Raw genomic sequence first — 22,665 nt, forward strand, 5'->3', positions numbered from 1 at the left:
ATGAGGCCACCTTTCAAGCCACTGAAAATTTTATTAGGTACAAAACACAATTTACAGCAAATAGTATCAGCCACGCTCCCAAAGCTCCGTGGGGTTTAGACAGCTGAATTTCATGTAAACTGAGAACATCACAAGCAGGGCACACGCTTCCCTTCACACGGAACCAGTTAAACAACAAAATAAGCCCAACAAAAGCACATGGAGCAGGAACAGCCTTAAAGCACACCCTTTCCAATTTAAATTTATTTCAACTTAGCATTAAGCTACTATTGCTATTTTGGGTTTAAGATAAATACTACAAATGAAATGCTATTAAAAAAACCCTGTAATATTACTTTTTTGGAAGGCAAAGACAGTTTCAGACTACTGAGGATTTCAACTTGGGTAGGGCAGGCAAGATAATCAGTTTAGTGCAGTAATTTATATTCAACCTGGCAGAAGGCTCTGTTTGAGAAAAACTGGCTGATTTTGTAAGAAAAAGAAAAAGATTAACTGTACTAGAGTACTGCAGATATGAAGTACATCTTCAAATTATTTACTGGGAATTAAACCAAAACCAAGAGCCTTCAATTTCCTAAGGTTTTTAAATGCTGGAGACTGCAGACTATTTGCTCTTCCAAAAAAAAAAAAAAAAAGAGGAAAATTGTTTTTCCATAGCTGTTTACTGAAGACTGAAAGAAGCATCCTGTTTTCCAGCATGACAGAGAATCTGTGGAATAAGCACCTCAGGTATTTTAATGCTGAAAACCTTGAATAAAATAGAACTTGGGCCCAGAACAACAAAAATCCTTCTGAATTTGCACTGAGCAACAAGAACTACAAAAATCATGGCCAAGTGCTGCTCCAACTTGAGAATGACCGTTTTGACATTCCTGGAAAGAGAATAGGAATTCCGAACCACAGTGCTGCTGCCAAGGCAGTTCCTGCATGAAGGAAGCACAGACTGACATAACATTTCAGGGACTGTGGTTATGGACAGCAATTACTTCAATGTTCCCAGGGGCCCGTGCTACCCTACAGCTGAACCTGATGAAGCTGTGTTTACCCACAATGAGAGCTGGGAGAAAGAAAAACCACCACTGTCGTTTAAGGCATTCTAAGAAAAAGCATTTGACTCGTCTCTGTGCCTGTGGAGCAGAAAAGGAGAGAGTCCCAGACCATCCATGACATGCTCACCCTGTGCCCCGCATGTGAGAAGGGCCCAGGCCCCATAGCTGCTCCATGTTCTCATCCCAGGAGAACACCTGCTTGTTCCGGAACATGCCCAGGAGTTCATCTGTTCAATCACCTGGACTTCTTTCCTGAGTCTCCATGTCTCAGCTTGGCTCAAATGTCCACCATGTCCACCAGAGCAGAGAGGTGGAGCTCAGAGGCAGCCTCGGCCTCCTTGGTGGCTCTGAGGAGCTGCTGCAGGTGTTTGAGTCTATCCGACAGCGCAGAGCTTTGCTCCAGCTCCGGAACCTTGTGTCCCTCCTGGCTCCCAGCCTGGGCAGAAGGAAATGAGATAAGACTGAGACTTTCTCCCAAGGTAATTCCCACTACAGGTTTTGCAGTTACTGCACTCCTCAGAGCTTTAGTTTAGCTCAGAACTGCCTTCTCTTACCTCTTGAGCAGCTGACATGGGACTCTTCACCAAGGGGCAGGTGGCTGCTGGGCTGGAGAGCAGAGACTGAGGGAGATAGAGAGGAAGACCCAGGAGATCCTCAAGGGGCTCCATATCCTCCGCTAGATATTGGTGCAGCTGCTCTTCAAACCTGGATGGGAAGGGCAAGAGCACCAGTCAGATGGCAGCCTGGCTTTGGCCCTGTAACCAGTGCATTACACTAAGAGGTTTTTTGGATTCAGAAGTATCTGACCTCCATAGCCATATTCAAAACAGTCTCGTGTGCCCCACTGCAGCTATAAAAATCCATCACAGAGGACTGTGGTACAGAGAGGAGTCACACAGACTGAAGAGACTCAACTTATGGGAAGGCAGAAGAGACAAAAACCTCTTGGACCAATCTCAAAAGCTTTAGTTCTTCATCTTTGTGATCGGCAATGCTACAAACTGACACCCCAGAGAGGACTGTATAGACATTTGTGACACTGGGGGACACACAGACCACTGTACACACTGTACTGCTTCAGTTCTGGTGGTGTGACTGACCATAGAGTTTCCAACCCTTCCTGAGAATTCCAAGAATTTCTACCATCCTGGACTGTTCCCCTGTTGCACAAAGGAAATAGTAGGGAACTGCCCTGATGTCCTTGATGAAATCAGATGGAACTCAAGACAGTCAAGGCTCTTTTCTAGTACAGTTTAACTTCCTATTCCATCCAAGGTACAAATTGTTTACAACCCTGGGCTGAAGCTGCAAGGAAAAGATGCTGCTCTGGGAACTTACCTCTTGTTTTCTACTTTTTCCAGTTGCAACTGTGCTAACAAACGCTCCTGGGCCAAGGATGTGTCTCTGAATTCATCTGTGCTTGGAATGCTCACTTCCTGAACTGGCAGCATGCTCATGCCAGAGCCATACTGACCTGGCACCATGGAGATACTGTGCGGTTTCTTAGAAGACTTGGGAGATTTTATCTTTGATCTGAAGAGGGGAAGAAAAAACAACAAACAAAACCACATTAATTGATATGAGTGTGTTGATTTTTCCTTCTTATCTTGAAACTTGGAAATAGCAGGGAGTGAGAAGTGATCATTTTGAGAAATAATGCCCTTGTGCCAGGGTCCAACACAGCACCACCTGTGCATGGGATTAGAGAGGAACTAATCTGACAGGAGCATAGGATTCACCCCAAACATCACTCACTACACAGCAGAGCTGCAGCTAAGCTGCCAAGAGGGAAGAGAGTGGCTTCCATCTGAACATGGCTAGGGAAGTGAGCTAGACTTGACATCTCAAACACTTTAGGGCATCCTTCCCCCTCAACCTATCATTTTCTCAGACTCACATTGTTTTCCCACCATGCTTTGCACAAATCCAAAGCCTCAGCAGCAGGGTATTTTTTTGGCAGAAGTTAATTTCTACACTTTCAGCACTCCCCAAGCAATCCACTTCTCTGAGAGCTGTGTAACTCTGTACAAATAAAATCTATTTCCTACTCTGTTTCAGCACAGCCTTCACATCATTTCAGGGAGATGTACACAAGCAGATATACACAAGGAGGATGTCAAATGCTACTTTTCAGCACCCCACCTCTCATGGCCTTGCCGGATCTCCTCCTGTGTCCGCAGCCTGGCTTGGTCCCACGAGAAAGGCACAGTATAGTTCTTTAAGTGCTCCTTGAAGAAGTACACGCGAATCTGACCATCTTTGCTTACAGCTTCTGTGAATAAACCCAAACCCAACGTTTATCATTTGCACAGGTTTTCTCCTTCAGAAGAACAGATCATTATTAAAAAGGCAATTTGGGGCAAGAGCAATTGTTCACTTTCAAACAGATTTCAAACAGAGTCTGGGACAAGCTTCATTAATCAACAGAAGTGATAATTAACTGTGGCAGCGTGCCCTCCCTGCTGACACAGCTTCTGAAGGGTAACTCTTAGGCCTTTGCTTGATTCAAACCCTCTCCCATTGGGAGGGCAGGGCTGAAAGACTCTAACCAGAGCCACATTTGTAGTCAGAGGATCGAGTTAAGCCATAACCAATACTAAATACATGCTCCAAAGGGAAGACACATGCAGAATACAGCAGGACCACAGCTGCCTCCCTGCTACACATCACTTGCTCCTATATGGAAAGGCACCACTGGCAATGTATTAAATACCATCACAAAAGAAGCATCACGCATGCCACAGCAGGATACAATACCTGGAGCAACAGGCAGTTTGGGAGGTTTCCAGTCTCTGAGTTTATGGTCAATACAGACTGCCAAGATACAATCCCAAGGGATCTCATCAACAGAAGGTCCATCTTCACCAGAGTTCCCAGTTGCTCTGGTTTTCCAGTTTTGGTAAGTTTTGCTCAGCATATTCTCCACCTGAGACTGGATCAGTGGTTGAGTGTGGGAAGAACTTGCAATCTGAGAGACATACTGAAAAATCATGTGGCAAACAGGATGCCAAGGAGCTGTGGAACAAAAAAAACCCAAAGTAAATTTCAAGAGTTTGTAACAGAACCAACACTGCACAGGCACATCTTGGAGAACAACGTGCTGCCAAGAAGATATTGGAGTGTGAAGTACTTACCGCCTAAAGGAGGCAGATCTAAGTATGGGATCTGGAAGGACAGCACAGCCTTCTTCAGCCAAGCCAGGTGATCTGGCATGTTCCACTGCACGTGAGGCAACACCTTGTTACCCCCTGCTTCTGAAAACTCTGTGACAGGCCAAGACAAGTCACAAAAGTGCTCTGAGGATGCCACATCTGACAGGAACTGCAGCACACTGTTGTAGAGCTCTATGATGGCCCCAGGCTCCTGAGATGGCAGCCCAGCTAAACGCCTTTCCTTCCAGTCGTGGTAGAAACGCTTGCCAAATTCTCCATCAATCCCATCCTCAATGTACTCCTGAAGGGTCTGGCTGCAGAGCTCAAGGGAGGCAGGACACTGGGACACCAGCCAGCCCACAGCCGCAGAGACCTACAACACACAAAAGAGGCAGAGTTGGAAACTGCTCTGCAGTGAATGGGACATAAAGGATTCAACCCTAAGTTTGAATAACATTCTCCAAGAGAATATGCAGCAAAAGGCAAATAAATCAGGCATCATCATACTTATATTTACAACAATAATTCTCCAGCTAGGTGGCCACAAACTGAATTTCCACACAGCAAGCTCAGGAACAGACAAAGAAGAGGCTGTTCGCATGAGGTAGAGGTATGCAGTGGAATTCCCTGCTGCCAGATGCTGGGGTTGTTGAAAACTTATCCTGGAAAAATTGGACAGAATCACAGGAATTAGCCCAGGGTGACTATATCATGTCAGACCATGGCAGTCCTTGAAGTGCAGACCTAAGTTGTGAGGGTTTATGGGGGAGCATCCCTCCAGGCTTGTCAGGGAGAGATCTGTATGACTGTATTCCTGTACAGAACATGAGAGGTAGAGGCATCTCAGTCCCATCCACCAAGATGGGATAACTCTGGATGATCTCACAGCAGCCAGAACAGCTACAAAGGGTCTTCAGCATTTTAGGACTAAGAGCTTAAGGATAAAATGGTTTATCCACCAATTTATCAGCACTCCTCTGTTGGACAGCAACACAGGCAGGGCAGACAAGAGTGGGTTTAGGTAATCAATGAATTTTGGTCTCAGGGCACTTTTCAGTATTTTACTTTTTTCCTTTTAAGAAATGCCACTGATCTCTGGTCAGTGCAAATAGAACAGTCATAAATAAGGGAAAATAATTCCTGCATCTTACTGTTCTTACCCTTCTGGTGCCTTCTAAGTCATTGACAGAGCCTGGGAGCTCTACAACAGTGTAGTCTGAAATAAGATGGGCTGAAATCAAGTCCTGGAGCATCAATCCTTAAAAAATAAGAAAACTCATCATGTACACAGAGTAAGAACACATGTCCTTAGGCCATATGCTCTGCATTACATTCACTGCATTGCTGCTCCCCTCCATCTCTGCCCACAGACTCTCTGGATCAAATACTGTGTGTGAAAGAAAACTGGAAGCCAAAACTGGTGAGCTCTTAAGGCCTCAAGACTTTTAGGAAAGCTCTGGGATGTGCTGTATTTCACAGCCTCTTGCTTCAACTGTAACTAAGAGGCTGCGCTAGTCACAAGACTTCTGCTTTGGGCAGCCCTAAACATTCATTGTTTCAAGACACAAAAATAATTACATACCATCTTCTACTTCTTTCTCTGCAGCCTCCTCTTTTTGACTGGGGACTAGAACCACCAAGGGAACTATGGGGTGGAAAGGTTTTGCCTGAAGCAGCTGTTTCAGCTGCAGCAAAGCTGAAAGCCAGTAAACATCATCTTCTGCAACATCTTCACTGCTAACTCGGGGGGGCAGGAGAAGAACGAGGCCACTGGTCCCAAGCAAGTCCTTTTGTGTCTCAGCCAAATCAAGTTCTGAGTCAGAGAGTGCACCATGTGCCACCTAGATAGGCAACAAAGATGACAACAAAAATGTAGCTAAACAAAGCTATTTCCACAGTAAAATCTGCAGTTTACTGTCACTGCCACTCAGCTTTGACATCCTTTTCCTGGAGCTCTACACAACCTAAGACAACAAGCTGTTGTCAGGCCAACATGGATGCATCTGATAGGTGAGCTGAGCACAGAAGTGCCCTTCAGCACCTGCTTTGGGACCAGGAACTGATGATTCAGGTTCTACTACTACAGGTATTTCTCAGCTGATTGAAAACAAAGAAGAAACCCCATCTTTTTCATACCTTTTCTATAACCCTATCCCTCTGTCTTAGGCTAGAAATGCAAGATGCAGCTGGGTGTGTTTATTCTATGCCATCTGTTAGCCGTGGGGTGTTATCTTCTGTTAATTGGGCCACCTGTTAAAACTAGGCAGAGCAGTTTTCGTCATCTCTTCCACAAACCAGTCCTCCTTCTGGGAAATGTCTTCTGTTCATGGGCCATTGAGTGTCACTGCATGGCTGATAAAACTACATCATCCCCTTGTGAGGTGCTCTGCCCAGGGGGAGGAGTCAAACATTCCTTGCCAGATATAATCTGAGATTTGGAACACAACAGTCAGGCTTTCCCACTGGATTCCCAGAGGAACAGCTTTCTTCTCCACTGGATTCCCAGAGGAAGACTAGGCCCATCTACACCACTACTGAACCTTCAGAGGAAAACTCCACCCTTCTACAGGATCCCTGCTTCAGCAGAACCACACCTGTGTCTGCAGGAGGACTGCAGCCACCCTTTAATGGGACTGCTACCAGCAACCTGACACACAGGGAGTCAGGCCATATTCTCACTCTGTCAGTGCTGTTTTGTATTACTGCATTTTTATTTTTATAGTTTCTTTTATTTTCTTTTATTTTTTCCTAATAAGCAACTGTTATTCCTACTCCCATATTTTTGCCTGAGAGCCTCTTAATTTGAAAATTTTATTAATTTGGAGAGAGGGGGTTTGCATTTTTCTGTTTCAAGGAAGGCTCCTGCCTTCCTTAGCAGACACCTGCATTTTCAAACCAAGACACCCTCCCAGTATCATCTCCCTCCATCTGACAGGACAATATCCACTAGAAAAGAGCTCACCCTGCTTTTATGGCCTCTTAGATATCATGAAATTGTTCTCACCTACCTTTATACACACACTGACTTTAATGCTTCTGGTCCCCTGCATGCCAGGAGAACTAAATAACGTCAGTGTTTGAATTTTGCCTTCGGCATGTGAAGCATTTTTCTCACAGTTTCTGTGTCCCACAAACTTGGCTTTCAGCCAATCCATCAGTATCCTAGCAAACCAAAAATAGGGCTCTGAGAGGTTTTGTTGCGGAAACTGTCATTTTAGAGTTTTAGTATCAGCACCTCTAAGATACCACAATCTATCATAACCCTATAAACTTAGGTTATGATAAATAGACATAATAAATAGCTATAAATTTTAATGAAATTATCTATCACGGTTTTGTTTTCAGTATGAGCAAAAGGAATTAAACAATGTTAAAGAATTCAGATAATTGTAATAAATTACAGCTACATTGTTTAGAGTACTCTGGAGGAAAAATAAAAAGCTGGAAATCTGAAATGGTACAGGCAAAATTACATCAACGACTGTGTACTACTAATCTTCTTCTACCTAAGTAAAAGAAATCTGCCCTATTTGAGAAAGGGACCCAGCAACCAACTCTTCAACATACCTATTGGGATCATCCTTGGAATATTCATCATCACTGGGCAAAACCAAGAGTGCCTTCCAAAAAACTTGTTCTTGTTGAACTGGAATATGTTCCGCGATTAACGAGACAAGATCCAGGGGAGTCCAAGCTAAATCACTTAGAGAGAGACAAAAGAACAGGTGAAAACATCCATCCCAGGGCTATTTCACAGCTGAAGAATGTCTGTCTTGCACTGAACAAGTTACAATACTATAGTGTATTGACTAGTTAATTCTTTGGATGTGTTCCTCATCCTTCAAGAACTGCAGCTGCTAAACCTGACACATGAGCCTTACTCTGGGGATTTCAGGAGCACATGCATACTGCTTCACTTCCACACTGATCCAACACACACCCAGGCCACTGGAGGGCATGAGGAGCCATGGGAAGCCAGACCTTCTGCTGCAGTTCAAATATCTCAATCAATATTTTCCGACCACAATCCAGGTCACTGATAGCTCATTTACTCCTCTACCCCCATAGCCCATCCCAGGCCCCATCCCATCCAGGTACAAAGTCACACCCCATAATACCCATCAGATCCTTAAAATTACACCCAGGAGGATCATCTGACCCAACATCTTCATTAATTGAATGGAAGGAGTCCCTGCCCATGGCAGGAGGATGGAATGGACAAAATGATCTTTAAGGTGCTTTCCAATCCAAACCATCCTATGATTCTATGACCTTCCTGTTCTCCTTATTTCAAAACACCCTCAGAAGCAAGGCTGCAAGCAGACATTCGGACATGGTTAGCCATACCTTCTGGCCACTTCTGGTATCTCTCGCACATCTGCTAGAGCATGCTTCTAAAGCCAAACCCCAGCTTACCTTACCAACTGCTGGTAGAAGTGCTGAACTTTCATTTCATGCACTGTCTTGTTTCTCAGCAAGTTCAATCTGGAAATGAAATATTCTTAGTGGTATATTTTATGTGTATGTATATAAATATGTGTATAAACACATACTTTAAACAAATATAAGAACACTGAGGCTTGGGAAATATTACAGAGGCCTCAGAATGTTGCTGTTAACAGAAAAATTTATTTGGATTTTCAGTCTTGGTCATGACATTTATGGAGAAAGTATTTTGGAAGTTATTTAAGAATAAACAGTTCTGCAAACCCACTATAACCTTCACAATGAAAGAATTTTTGGTAACTTATCTTCCAAAAATCAACCAGATTTCCTACTGATGCCACTGGAAGTATCCCTTACCTTGTGCAAGAGATTCCTAGCTTTCCTCCATTCCCCAGGTTTACAAATCTCTTGCATAAATTCTCCATGGCTATAGGCCACTCTGCACTGGGGGACAGCGCTTTCAGTTGATGTTTGGAATCCAAGCCACAGGGAGCAGCTGGAAATGCCCTCATCTGACGTTTCAACTTTGTCCGAGCTACCACTGCTTCCCTCCACCTTTGGAAAAGAACAGATAAATAGGTCATATTAATGAACTCTTCTGCAGACCTCTGTCACCAGATATTTGTAAAATGACCACCACAACAACCACAACACACTGAGCATATGGGCAGGAAAACCAGTGATCAGCAGAAACAATACAAGGATAAACTACTACAAGTTTCTAGACAGAATGAAGCTGGAATCTCCTACCAAGTTCATTACCTGACTACAACAAGATGTGATCCCCTCCCCACATACAGTAATTTAGCAGAGGCTAGTACTAAGACTGTAAGGTCTACCCTTATCAAGGAGATAAGACAGAAAAAACGTCTCAGAAAGAACACAACCAGACAGTGGTAGTTCCATCTCTGTTAACTGCTCCATGCCAATGCTCCCAAGTGAAGTAGCCGTGTCCCAGGGTGGTAACTCACCGTTGTAAGTATTTGCAGAAACACTGGAGCTCCTGAAGAGTTTCCTTGGCAATCTGGAAAATCTCATCCTCCAGAAAGAGCTCCATGAAGTGGCCACACACTTCTTCTGAACAACGGGCAATTCGGGCTTGCCTGTCTCTTTCTAAGGCGCATCTGGTTCCAAATAAAACAAACCAAGACTGCTAAGGTGAAGACCTCCAGCAGATGCCAATTCAGTGGGCTGAGATGCAAACAGGGAAGTCCATGACATTTAGGAAACTCTTGGGAAAGCAAACTACTGCATGCAGCACATTGTACATACCTTAACTCATTGACTGAAGCTTCTTTAACACTCTCCTTTATAACTTCTTCCATTAATTCCATACCCAGCAACTGGCTCAACTGCTTTATTAACTCTTCTCTTTCCTGCTTTTGCCTGCAAGGACAAAGAAAAACTTTACGTTGGCAAGCTTGCTGTTTAGTTACACAAGCACTACATGCAGTTTGTCTAAAATTATTTCCCACTATCTGGTTTCTAAATAAACAGCTTTGCATGGAGCCAGGTTTCCCTTAAAAACACCTTAAGCAACCCGATCCACTGAGTGGCATCCCTGCCCATGGCTGAGGCTTGGAACTAGATGATCTTTATGGTCCTTTCCAAAGCAAACTATTCTAGGATTCTATTTATTCTTATCTCAATAAGCTACAAACAAGTAGCTCGCTCAGAAGGAAAAGTTCCTGCATACAGAGGATGCATGTCCCCCTCTGGAAGCTCTGGATAAATTAAAGTTCCTAAATTTCCCACCCACCATTTTCACCATGGCTCTGAGGCAACCAAAATGCTAACCAGCAGATCACCCGAGAATGCAGAGGGGAGCCCTGCCTGTACAATCCCAGGGAAGTTCAAGGTGAGACTGTTCTGCCACCATGGCAGAAAGACAAAGGCCTTGAGCAGAGGCACAAGGACTCAGGCTGGCACCAGCTGTCCTTATATTGTCTGGGGTCTACCCAGCCCACTGTGCCCCACAGCCAAAGCAGTGCCTCACCTCTCTTCCTCCACTCTGCGCCGTTCCTCCTGAACACGCTGCCTTTCCACACTGAGCATGTTTCCAGACACTTCTCTGAGGATCTTCCCCATCACTTCAGTCAGAAGTTCCTCAATGGTGGCCTCTGAAGCACTGTGCAGAAACAGCAAATCACTTCTCAAAGCCCGATTTGTTTCATTCAATGCCCCAGGTCTATATTTTCTCAGCCACACCTTGCTCTCAGTGGTGGGCTGACTCCAGCCATTAGCCAAGCACACACACACTGATACTGGCTCAATCCCCTCCCCACATTGGGACAGGGAAGTAGGAAGAAAAAAGGAAAACTTGTGGATGGAAATAAATACACACTGTAATACATAAAGGCAAAACCCCCACTCCCCCATCAAGCAAAGTAAATGCAGCCAGTCATCACTTCCCATGGGAAGAGCAATACCCAGACAGTACCCAAACAATGTCCACCCTGGAAGCCACAAATCTCCAACTTCTTCCTCTAACCCAGTTTTATTGCTGACCATGACATCACAGGGAATGGACTTTAGTCAGCCTGGGTCAGCTATCCCATTCAAACAGCGCTGGAACAACAACTGTTTGGGTCACATCCCACATCTATGACTCTACCAACTGCCCTGGAGAGAAAATTTATCCGAAGCAGAGAAGCAGCCAGATCTGGACCTGCTCCTCTTGTCCCCCTTTGGGCACCTTCCCTTCCATAACCAGGCAAAGCTTCCAGAGGTTTGGGCCAGCCTTCGCTTAAGGCTAGAGCTGGGATGTGGCAGACATCTGAAGAAAGGTCTGCTTTCCCTTCCACCTGCATCAGTAACATAGTCTCCATCACAGACCTGGCAGTGCTTAGTTTTACCATCTTCACACATGGTGCTGCTATGGCAAGGGGCAACTGTGGTGACAGACTCCAGGAGCACCTGCAAGAAATGCTCTTTACCAGATAGCAACAGCCACGTAAGCTGCTCCTGCTCTGCCCACTTCTCTGCACTCTCCTTCGAGGACATCATGTACAAGCCCATCCACCACTTCAGCAATGTCCTGCAACACAACAGAAGAAGCAGTTGAAACAAGGTGCAGTCCTTCTCAGGAGTACTGGGAGTAAGGTTCTCCAGCCTTCCTTAACTGACTGTAATTCAGAGCAACACCTGTATTTCTTCTTACAAACTGAGCCAACTTAACCAAACACAACAGCCTGCAAACTTCAGACTATTTAGACTATCTAAAAGGTTAGCAACAGCACAGAAACAAAAGCAGATTTTTGTATTAAATATGGGCAAATCAATTCAGGAAACCATAACTGAGGAGAGACTCTTATTTTCTTACCTTAGACTTCCATTCTAGCTGATTTAATTGCAAATTATGAAATTTGCCATTATCTGGGTAAAATATGACAACTGTACTGTACAAAGCAATGAGACTCTGAGACCAGTTCAGCATCAGCACACAAAAACTTGTGTGGGAGGGAGAAAAACAGCACAGATAGATGCGGTACACATTCAAGACCCAGAATTAATGGTCACATACCCACAGCAAGAAACTTTTGTCATGTCTCTTTTGACATACATGCATGTTACAAAAAAATTAAATACCCTAAGAACTTGGTTACCTTTTGTTATATTTCACAGATCTTTCCCAAATATTCCTGATGGGTTTAGATTTCCCTACCTCATCTGAGTAACCAGGCTGAGGCTTTGAAGGGGGAGGCTCAGGCTGTGCAGCAGGCTGGGAGATGGGCTGTGCAGAGGGTAAGACTGGCACCAGCTGACGAGGCAACAGCGAGGGCAGAAGATGAGATGGAGACTGGACTCTCACTGCTGTGGCCTCTAAATCCACACCTCTGCTTTCCACTCTTCCTTCTTGGGAGGGAAAAGGAGAAGAATTAAGGAAACCACATCAGTCACAAACAGAAGCAAATTTTTTCTTCAAAAAACTGGCTTGTCTGATAAAACTCAGTAGGTCATAAAATAAACCCGTAAGAGCAATTTGTTGCCTTAAAGTTATATCATTGAAATTAATTTACATTTATGAATATTTTATACAAAACATTTAAACATTTAATTGCACATTACCCTCATTACCAAGCACATGTATTTCCAACAAAGCAACTGTTTTAAGTCAGGCACACCTGGCACCTACACACACTATCTGTATTCCAGCAAGGAACAGAAAAGCACACATTCAGCTAACCTGAAAACTGACATGTTTATACACACAGTGGCAACAAACACCTGCAAATAAAAAAAATGCAAACTGCAAAGGGAAGTTGGTTTTCCAAAGTAGTCAAACATTTGTTATTTCACTTATGTTGGCAAAATTTGGCTCAATAGAGAATTTTCTGAATTGGGAAATACATTTTATTAATCAGGTTGTTCTTGGCTTTTACTGATACATAAATACACCTCAGCAACCTGGTCTAGTTGAAGGTGGTGGAACTTGATGCCATGTCAGGTGTTGGAACTTGATGAGCCTCAATGTCCCTTCCAACTCAAACCATTCTGTAATTCTCTTGCAATTTAAAATCTAGTCCTTTCACTACATCTAAATTATCATGCAGTTTCAATCTCTGAGCCACAAACAGCTTCTGCCTTGACAGTGTAATCTGAGCAGCACCTAAAATGCAGGTTTGCTCTCACCTGTTGCTTCCACACTGGGTTTTTGGCTACTGCTGGCCTGATCCACAGAGGTGCTTCCACCAGTGTATTTGTTCTGCCCATTGAAGCTGGACACAGGCACATGGTGGGGCACTGGGGGCAAGGGCCCCCCATTCACAACCTCGCCAACAGAGACAGTGAGCTTCTGGCTGACGAACAGGGATTTCCGTGGCTTGGGTAATCCATCTGGCTCCAGGAAAGCTGAGCGATTCAGCTCCACGTAACCACTGGGGAAAAACCAAAAAGTGACAACCAGGCATATGTCCACAAAACTCCAGTAATCTACAGGCTTTCAATTCTGAAACTTATTGGTTTGAAACAGAATGTTGACAGGAATAGATGACTAACTGGCATCCTCAAGGGATTTTTTCCTTTCCCAGTCGCTCAAAATTCCGAGTTTGGATGAACACACCTTACAATGCATGGATTTTCATGGCAGACACTTATCTGTGAACTGCTGTCCTCCAATATCCTCTAACAGTTGGTTTGCACTGTTCAACTCCAAACTACTCTACAGGCAGCACTATAATGCCAGTTTCCCATGAAACAGAACTGTGTCCTTATCTCCTGTGGAGACCCATGCCCTGTTCTTGGCCCATTCTTTCCAACTTTCAGGAACAGCTCCTCCACATTACGCCCTTTGCTTGACATCAGTCTCCCCCCACCAGGCATCACTTTCCTCACACTCACCCATCTGATACACTCAGGCCATAATAACTTATAAAATCAGTTGCCTCCTCGCAGTCTTTGAACAGCAGCATGCGGACGAGGTGGTCCAAGGGGAAAGCTGTACTTCTCTGGGTGCTCACAGTGTAGGCAATATTGAGGGATTTGAGACCATCCTTACGAATCTGGGGGAAAAGAAAAAGCCACATAACTACTAGGAGAGAACCCAAAATAAACCATGAAGTGTACAATAAACGTGATAATCATGTTTAAATGCACCAATACTTTGTCATCAAGTATCCACACAAACAATTATTTAGAATTACAACTTTCTTTTTAAATTCTACACACTTGCTTTCTAGTTTCTGTTCCTCTTTCATGATACTTGTTTTGAGCATAACCCTTTGTGATTCTTCTGCAGAAAAAACCTTGCAAAGTCTTCTGAAAGTGCAGACTCATATTTCTTTGCAGGACTCCCAGGCCTGCTTCTCTGTTTCCCAATTGTGTTTCAGGGAAATATTTATTTGTATACAATTACAAGAAAAAAAAAGAACATTTCAGTATTTGCCTTTCATATCACAGCAGAAAGGTCCTGATAAATTTTTTAACACTTCTAAAGAAGTAGTAACAATATTATCTTTATGGCTCAATATCTACTAAATTTTTTATTGATTTCCCCTTAAATCCCAGCCTGTCTTACTCATTAAATAATTTAAAAAACATCCATCTGTTTTTTCCTCACCTGGTTGAAATAACAGTGTAAGAGGCAGGCATTCAGATAGGAAGCTGCTTGCACAAGCTTGAAAAACCTCACAAAATTGTTGCTGTTTAATGCAGCAAAAGCTTGAACTGCAAATCTAACTTCCGGTGAGTTTCTAACCTTTGGATGGAATTGTTGAACTTCTCTGTGGAGACAAAAGACAGGGACAAAACTTTTGCTTCACTACTGAACAATCAACAGCAACTTGCAACAGCAAAGAATTAAAATCAAGAGCATTACAATTTGTCTGGATTTAATTCTAAACTCAATTCTTCCCAGAAGTAAAGAGAGAAAACAAATGATGTCTTGTTCTCACCTGAGAATATCACCCTTGTTGAGATTCAGCAAGACATTATAACCTCGGAACTCTGCTTCACTCTTGCAGAAAATCCCCTTGTTAGCTAAGTCCTGATACATCTCCTTCAAGCTCTGCAGGCATTTAGTCATGTTCTCATTGTTAATTTTAGCATCAAAGGAGGACATGGGCTCTTCACACAAGTGGTGAGCACAGTGGATGTGAAAGCGAGTGCACTTCTCAATCAGAGACACCATCAGCGGGTTGCAGAGGTGTTGCTGGGTTATATCCTAACAGAATGAAAACAAACACATTACATGTATTTTTCAACTAGTTGAACAGTGCAGTCACCTGGCACTATCACTGGAAAACCCATTTCACTGTGCTTTGAGTCACTCTGCAATTCAAAGCATTTCAGCAACTATTGCTTATTGTTACCCTTTTTTTACAGCATGATGGGATCTTTTGCTTTTTACCACCAAACACCTCCATCCACAGTGCTTACCTTTCTTATTCCACGAGTTCTGTTCCAGACAAAATCATACCACTCTCGGTAGTTTCCTTCTCCTTGATCCATAATATTTGTCACTAAATAGTCCATGGTCATGCTCAGTACCTCAGAGGGTCTCAGTTCATGGGGCAAAGGTTCCTCCTGATCTGCTGAAGACCTGCTATATTCCTTGATTGCTGCTGCATGATCCACCTGCAAGAGGTGAGGAAAAAAATAAAAACCTAAATATGTACAACTTCTCAGCAGTAAATAGGATTTCATCCCACCTATGCCTTTAACTTCAGTAAGGAGTTGACTACTGAAGTCTCAAACTCATAACCTTTAAGACAATATATAGCTATAGACAATTACATATAATATGTAATTACAGCTTTAGAAGTATAGTTCTAAATAACTGAATAAAAGACATGACAGAGTGAAAAAGCAAATCTTGTTTTCCAGAATTCAAAGGCATTAATTAAACAGCCTACAGAATTTTTGTACCAGAATTACCCCTGTAACCAGCTAAACAATACTGACAGCTCCAATGAGCATGAGACATACTGATATCCTGGGAATCTCATACCTTATCAGTGCCTAGAAGCAATTCAAAGATGCTGAGCTGGTTTCTTGTCTCCCTCATGTAACGCTCCTTTTCAGGACACATATCTGGGCAAGTACCAACAACAGTTTTTGCTTTGCCAAGATCAGTCCTTCTTATTCGAGCTAAAAAAATACCACAGAAAAAAATGAACAAACACTAAGCATCCCTTGGGTCTTGGGTTTTTTTCTTCACAATAAGCTATTACCCTGACGTGCCAAAACAGCCCTGAGCATGCAAGACTGTACCCAAACTTTGGTATAGTCACAAATGGACAAGGATGGGGGTTCTCCCCACTCTGAGGCCTGTCCAAGTATCGCACATATTGTGAGTTTTGCTGAAAAGACCGAAGCTTTTAAAAGACACATACTGTTTGTTGTCCTAAAGAGCACCAAATTCAAAATTCTGAATTAAGTGGACAAGAAGTCCATAAATATTAAAAATAAGATCTTAAATTAGAAATAGGATCAGTTTCGAAACTGCAAGAAAAGCATGGAAGGTGTTACAATCACCATTGTGAAACAAAAGGACATTTCTTGAAATAATTCTCAGTTGTGTAATAGTTTGAATTTGGAGAAATACTAGAGGTACTGGCACAAGTTGCTCAGAGAAGCTGTAATAGCCCCACACCTGGAAGTGTTCAAGGCCAGACTGGATGGGGCTTGGAGCAACCTAGGATAGTGGAAGGTGTTCCTGCCTATGCCAAAGGGGTGAGACTGGATGAACTTTAGGGCCCCTCCCAACTCAAATAATTCTGTTATCTGTGGTCCTGCAAAATGCAGTTAAGGCTTTGGGTAACCTTCTTTAAAGAGTCTCTAGAGAAGCAGCTCTATGTGCCCTCCTTCACAGAAGATGGACATTCACCCTTCCCTTTACACAAGACATTGCATGTGCAATAAATAGAAGAGATTTGTGTGTTTTACAAGAAAAAAAACAAACCAGAAAATAATACTCTACGAGAGTATTTTATAGACTGTTCCACATTAAACTCTCTTTTAAGCCATTTCCATAATATCCCAACAGCTTTGCCACAAAACCCAAACACTTCTTTCCAGCAGAGAAGCAGATAACACACTCATTAACTTATGTTAATTACCTTGTCGCATGATTTTGTCCCTCTGGTCCAAGAGCCTGTATCTCTCTTCAGATGTCTCAGCCACCAATCCCACCAGGTTACTGAGAGATGACAGCGAAGTTCCCAAGCCCTCTGAGCTCTGCCCTTCAGAACTGGAATCAAACAGCTCTGCTTCAAACTGCAGTGCCTTTCGAAGGCCAGGCTTCTTTGCTGGAGAACTAAAGAAGACGACTTTTCTATTAATAATAATATGTTAGCGCATGCCCTGGTCTCAATCAGTTCACTGCTATTTAGGATGCCAGCATCTCTTCAGAAGAGTATTTTGTTGACAGGGAAACATGAACAAGGTATGGATATGCTGCGCTAACACCAGCCCCAGGAGCCAATCTGGTTAAATCCTCAGCGCTGCCCTGACAATGCTGCCAAGAGTTCTGGCATTGTGGAGAAAGTCCTAACAGAAAAGGACTTACTGAAAGCGTCATAGAGGAGACAGAAATGGATGGATTTTGTAGCATTTTGCAACACTATGGCATAGCAGTTTGTATTTTAAGTTAGGAACTGGCTTGCTGGAGACAAACCCAATTTTCTTTCTACAGCAACAGAGATTATTAAAAGATTTTACACAGCCAAGTACAAATATGCTTTTTAAATCAAGGAATACTGATTCCTTCATAACATATTACTAATTTTATCGTTATGTGATTACACATATCAGATTTCTTTTGTCAGACTAGAGGTGTGACAAAGATGACAATCTTGCCACTTCTGTGACTGCCATGAACCAGGAAGACTGTTCACTTGAAGTGAGACAATGATCCAAACTACTCCAAAAATGAGACCCTCATTCCACAGAGCTCTAATTGCCTCCAAAGGAAACTGCTTGCTTGAGAAGCTCATTGTATCACAACCACAAACAGCGTCATTGCTGCTCAGTCCTAGTTGGGCTCAGCACTGTTTGTTCGCTTCCCTCATGCCTCAACTTTCACCAAAATAAAAGACCCTAATAAGCCATTAGGAATATCCTTCTGACAAAGTGTGAGAGCTGAGTGCTTCTAATTCAGACAAATCAGAAAAGAAGGGAAGCAGCCTCCCTGAAGAGAACGTGACTATATTTGGCACACAGTGATCACTATTTTTCACCAAGCTCCCCATATCCTGCCAGGTGGATTCCCAGAGGAGAGGACATACCTTCTCCCAGGCATGACACTGCTAGCAGAAGATCTTATTAAAGGTTTTCTAAGAGGGGAATGCTGATAGCTTTGCTCTTCACTGCTTTGTCTTCCTTCATCTTCACCTGCTTTCTTCTCCTTGGATGAAAATTCCCTTTTTGCTGGACCTGAAATCACACATAAATATGAAACCAGGTACCTGCCAAGTAGTTTGGGCAACAGCTTTTTCTTTAACCCATGGAGGTGGTGATGAAAACTAAGACTCCCAGTCTTGTACATGCATGCAAAACTTCCACAACAATTTGTACTAGGAGCTATACCAAGTTTCCACCAATTGCTGTCAAGGTCATTGTTCTATAGAGAATCAGTATTTTTCAAGACAATATCACTTAGCAATAATGGTAATTAGCAATAAATGAAGTCTAATCCTGAAGTGAATCACAGTTCTCTCAGATTTGCAATATAATCCACAAGCCATAACTCCCAAAGGGATACAAAATCCATTCCACCTGTGTAAATCACAATTCCAAGTGCTCCTACTGAAAGTATTTATTTCACGTATCCAAGCATAGACTCAGGTTGTCATGAATTAACACTTGCAGGAGGGAGAATTTCTTCTTCCAGAGACCATTTTTCCACCTGTATTTTTCCAGTTGGATTTCTTGAACCCTCCAAGAATAGTTATTTTGGAATGCTGCCACAGACATAACACCATGATAAAATTACACGGGCAAAGAGGCAACCCTAGAGCTGCTGCTTCAACATGTTAATTTCAAGGAGACAACTCAGCAGCTATTTGTTTTCTGGAAGGCAAGGCTGTGGTTGGTCAAAGCTGAGGTGAACCATCCGAGTGCTGGCAGCTGAAGTGTACCCACGGGCTAGGCGCACTTCAGGCACACACACTGCATTGATGGAGCAAAAGAAAGGGAAGCACTTGACATTGTAAGTATTCCTTTGGGGACTGAACAATCTCCTCTTGCCCTAATACCAAGCAGGGTCTGGAATTCAGGTTTCCCACTTCTAAACTCTGTAGGTTGTTCTCTTTTTTTGGTTCAAACGGTGTCTAACTATTGATGCACAGAACAGCAATGTCAGCAGACACTGCAGAGATTGTCAGGACACTTTCCTTAGGTTGGTTCTTGGAACCTTTTCCTGAAAGCTAGAAGTTCACATCCCAGTCCATGATCTGAGGCAGGCAGCAAGGCATTTCAGACTGGGTTTTCTTATACCCCTAAAGAATATCCTACTTCTGGACAGAAGCACAAAGATGAACATCACCATATTGCTATTGTATATTGCATTAAGGATTCAACCATGATATCGCCTAGTAAGAGATAATTTAGGTATATCATCCTCAGCACATCAAAGAAAAAAAGAGCAGTTGGCACGCTATTTATACATCATTCAGTAGTCTGGAAACATAGACTTACTTGTTTTCTTCTTTTGCCAAAATGTTACTATGTCTTTGTGCAACTCTTTCGCTTTTTTTCTGGCCAGAACTGCAGAGGCCTGAAACGAAACAAAAGAAGAGCACGGAAACCTATTGGCATCACAACACAGAAACACACAGTGCAGCCTTTGCCAGAGAAACATTTACTAATCCCCAAAAAATTCTGGTTGCTGCATTTTAACTTCACTTAAGACCTACATGCAATCAGCTGAATTGGTCTCCACAAGAAAGTGTAGCTTTTCTTCAAACAAGAGTGTAGTTTTCACTACTGCTGGCCCGACCCCAAGCACTCAGATATAAGTCTTTCTTCATAGAATTAGAAACTGGATTGGGTTGGAAGGGACCATTCAACTACATCTCCCTGCCCCCTGCCTTGAGCAAAGACACCTTCCACTAGACCAGGCTGCTCCAAGCCTCATCCAACCTGATCTCAGACATTTCCGAGGATGGGGCAGCCACACCTCTGGGCAACCTGTGCCAGGGCCTCATCACCTTCAAATAATTTCTTCCTAGCATCTAACTCCTCTTTTAGTTTACACTGTTTCCCCTTGTCCTCTTCCAATCTGTCCCTGTAAAAAGTTGCTTTCCCTCCTTATTGTAAGCCCCCTTTGGACACTGGAAGGGGCTCTAAGGTATCCCTGGAGGCCTCTCCAGGCTGAAAACTTCCAAGAGTTATGCCACTTCTGATACTCACATGATCAAAAAAGTGGAGAACAGCCATTTTTTTATTGCGCCTGGTCATGATCCGGCGAACTTTTGCGAACTGGCCGAAGTGTTTTTCCAGCACAGTCCTGTCGTTCAGGTAGTCAGGGATGTTCTTGCACTGGACAGCCGTCAGCTCGGCGGTTGGCAGGCCCCCCAGCCCCTCCGTGCTCTCGCTGCCACGGCTCCGGCGAGCAGGGGCGGCGGGGACCGTATCTGCGACGAAAAGGAACACGACAGCAGTCAGCAAGCGGAGAGACACCCGGGCGGCAGGGCTGCCCCCCACCAGACCCCCGCTTACCTTCTCGGGCGGGCTCCCGAGCCTCGGCCGGCGGTGGCTCCTCGGCGAGTCCCCGTTCGGCCTCGGGGCCGTCCCCACGCTCCCGCTGCTCGCGGGCCTGGCTGCGCAGCAGATCCTCCAGCGTGCGGCCGAACAGGATCCCACCGCGGGGCCGGCTCAGCATCACCGCCCGCTTCTCCGGCGGCGCCGCTGCCCGCCCGCCCGCCGCCGCCCGCCGCGGCGAGCGCTCCCGCTCCTCCTTCCGCTTCAGCCCCTTGGACAGCGGCTCCCCCGGATCCTCCGGCAGCACCCTCAGACCTCTCTCTTCCGGCCGCCCCAAAGCGGCAACGGGACGTGAGAAAGAGAAAGGCTCCCGCGCCACCGACGCCTCGGGGCCCGTCTCGGACGAGAAGGCGAAGGACGACGAGAAAGTAAAGGCGGCGGGGGCAGCCGGGCCTTTCTCCGCCTCGCCGCCTGACAGAGGCTTGAAGGCGGTGGCACTCTCGGGCGCCTTGAAGCGGAACTCAGGAGCGGCGAAGACGCCGCCGCCGCCACCTGACGCTTCGCTGGAGGTCGGGAAGCCGCCCAGGCTGGTGGGCGGCCTGAAGCTGAATCCCGCGTTCCCCGCCGGGGCCGGAGCCTGGCCCAGCGGGTAGGGCGGCGCGAAGGTGGCGGCGGGCGCAAAGGGGAGGCCGGCGGGGCCGCCGCCCTGGCCGAACACGGCGGGCTGCCCGAAGCGCAGCGGCGGCGGGAAGGAGGGCGGGCTGCGGAACGGGCCCCGCGCCGACATCGCTGCGGAGGCGGCCTCGGACCGCCGAACCAAATGCGCCCCGCATGCGCAGTGGGGAGAGGGCCTAGCCATGGGGCGGAGACCGGCGTGCAGGGGAAAAGTGGGCGGGACTAGGCGGCAGCAGACTGCTAGGGGCGGGGCGACGGGTGGGAGCAGCGTTGTGGCGTGTCTGTGGGCGTGGTCTAAGTGGGCGGGGATTCAGTTGGGCGGGCATATTAACGGCTGGACAGAAGGGTGGGCGGGGTTTTCCCATAGGGCGTGGTCTCGGTTGTGGGCAGGACCTCAGGACGGTGGCGCACTGTGGTGCGCGGGGGGTCGATCGGGTGGCGGTAGCGGCGCTGCCATGAGCGTGGCACTGCGGAATGCGCAGCGCGCCGTGCCCGTGCGCCGGGCCCAGCTCCGCCGCGCCGTGTGTGCCTTGCGCTCCGCCCTGGGCGCCTCCCGCTTCGACGTAGGGCTAGTCTGCGCCAGCAACGCGTTGATGCAGAGACTGAACGGCGTCTACCGACACTGCCCGGAGCCCACCGACATCCTCTCTTTTCCGTTCCACCAAGTGGAGGCGGGGGAGCTGCCGCGGCCGTGTTGCCGCGGCGAGTACAACCTAGGGGACATCTTCCTGGGGGTAGAATACATCCACCAGCAGTGCCGCGAAACCGGGGAGGATTTTGACGATGTCCTGACGGTGAGCCCGGCTCGGGCCTGGCGGGCGGTGGGGCGGGCATGCGGCTCGATCAGTAACACATGTTGTGCTCCCGCCCCCCGCGTAGGTGACGGCGGCCCACGGATTGTGCCACCTGCTCGGCTACCGGCACGACACGAAACCCGAGTGGGAGCAGGTGCGGGATGAGCTGGGGCCGGGGAGGGTGTGTGGGGTCCGGCATGGGGTGGACCGGAGGCCCCGGTGACGGGAACCGGGGTTGGTCCGATGCTGATCGCTGCTGCTCCCGCAGATGTACCAGAAGGAAGTGCAAATCCTGGAGCAGTTGAACCGCCTCACAGGCTCCCGCTTGCGGCCCCTCACCGCCGGCCTCTTCTGAGAGACGGAGAGGGGCAGAGGCTCCGTCGGCGCCGCCCCGGACGTGTCGTGGGG

The 22,665-nt window shown here is 45.8% G+C and overlaps 2 protein-coding genes across 3 annotated transcripts; one reads left to right on the forward strand and one right to left on the reverse strand.

Annotated features, from left to right (window-relative positions):
- Positions 1 to 11: 11 nt before the first annotated feature.
- MCM3AP (minichromosome maintenance complex component 3 associated protein) lies at positions 12 to 21,657 on the reverse strand. The gene is made up of 28 exons (XM_064718108.1): positions 20,807 to 21,657; positions 20,498 to 20,721; positions 19,784 to 19,862; positions 18,373 to 18,520; positions 17,206 to 17,402; positions 16,095 to 16,234; positions 15,524 to 15,721; positions 15,040 to 15,308; positions 14,706 to 14,868; positions 13,988 to 14,148; positions 13,280 to 13,524; positions 12,312 to 12,502; positions 11,584 to 11,684; positions 10,644 to 10,775; positions 9,920 to 10,033; positions 9,619 to 9,771; positions 9,005 to 9,202; positions 8,618 to 8,686; positions 7,769 to 7,903; positions 7,210 to 7,363; positions 5,784 to 6,042; positions 5,362 to 5,459; positions 4,184 to 4,574; positions 3,807 to 4,064; positions 3,192 to 3,321; positions 2,388 to 2,582; positions 1,604 to 1,754; positions 12 to 1,485 (listed from the first exon to the last, which is right to left on the reverse strand). Exons 1-28 carry the CDS (start codon positions 21,645 to 21,647, stop codon positions 1,327 to 1,329), a joined length of 5,553 nt encoding a protein of 1,850 aa, XP_064574178.1. The 5' UTR covers positions 21,648 to 21,657; the 3' UTR covers positions 12 to 1,326.
- Positions 21,658 to 21,781: 124 nt separating this feature from the next.
- YBEY (ybeY metalloendoribonuclease) lies at positions 21,782 to 22,655 on the forward strand. Of its 2 annotated transcripts, XM_064717950.1 has the most exons (3): positions 21,785 to 22,257; positions 22,343 to 22,411; positions 22,526 to 22,655. In XM_064717950.1, the coding sequence occupies exons 1-3, from the start codon at positions 21,919 to 21,921 to the stop codon at positions 22,610 to 22,612; spliced, it is 495 nt and encodes a 164-aa protein (XP_064574020.1). In that variant the 5' UTR covers positions 21,785 to 21,918; the 3' UTR covers positions 22,613 to 22,655. The 2 variants fall into 2 exon arrangements, with proteins under 2 accessions (XP_064574021.1, XP_064574020.1); XM_064717951.1 differs by lacking the exon at positions 22,343 to 22,411 and having other exon boundaries at positions 21,782 to 22,257; positions 22,526 to 22,634.
- The last annotated feature ends 10 nt before the right edge of the window (positions 22,656 to 22,665 follow it).

This window comes from Zonotrichia leucophrys, chromosome 7 (genome assembly GCF_028769735.1).
Source record: "Zonotrichia leucophrys gambelii isolate GWCS_2022_RI chromosome 7, RI_Zleu_2.0, whole genome shotgun sequence".
NCBI classification, from domain to species: Eukaryota; Metazoa; Chordata; class Aves; order Passeriformes; family Passerellidae; genus Zonotrichia; species Zonotrichia leucophrys.

Coding starts and splice junctions, on each gene's coding strand:
- YBEY (XM_064717950.1), top strand. CDS start 21,919: ATGAGCGTGGCACTGCGGAATGCGCAGCGCGCCGTGCCCGTGCGCCGG. Junction 22,258..22,342: donor ATTTTGACGATGTCCTGACG/GTGAGCCCGGCT, acceptor CCCCCCGCGTAG/GTGACGGCGGCCCACGGATT. Junction 22,412..22,525: donor CGAAACCCGAGTGGGAGCAG/GTGCGGGATGAG, acceptor CTGCTCCCGCAG/ATGTACCAGAAGGAAGTGCA.
- MCM3AP (XM_064718108.1), bottom strand. CDS start 21,647: ATGGCTAGGCCCTCTCCCCACTGCGCATGCGGGGCGCATTTGGTTCGG. Junction 17,403..18,372: donor AGTGTCATGCCTGGGAGAAG/GTATGTCCTCTC, acceptor CGTCTTCTTTAG/TTCTCCAGCAAAGAAGCCTG. Junction 1,755..2,387: donor GAAAAAGTAGAAAACAAGAG/GTAAGTTCCCAG, acceptor CTTCCCATCCAG/GTTTGAAGAGCAGCTGCACC.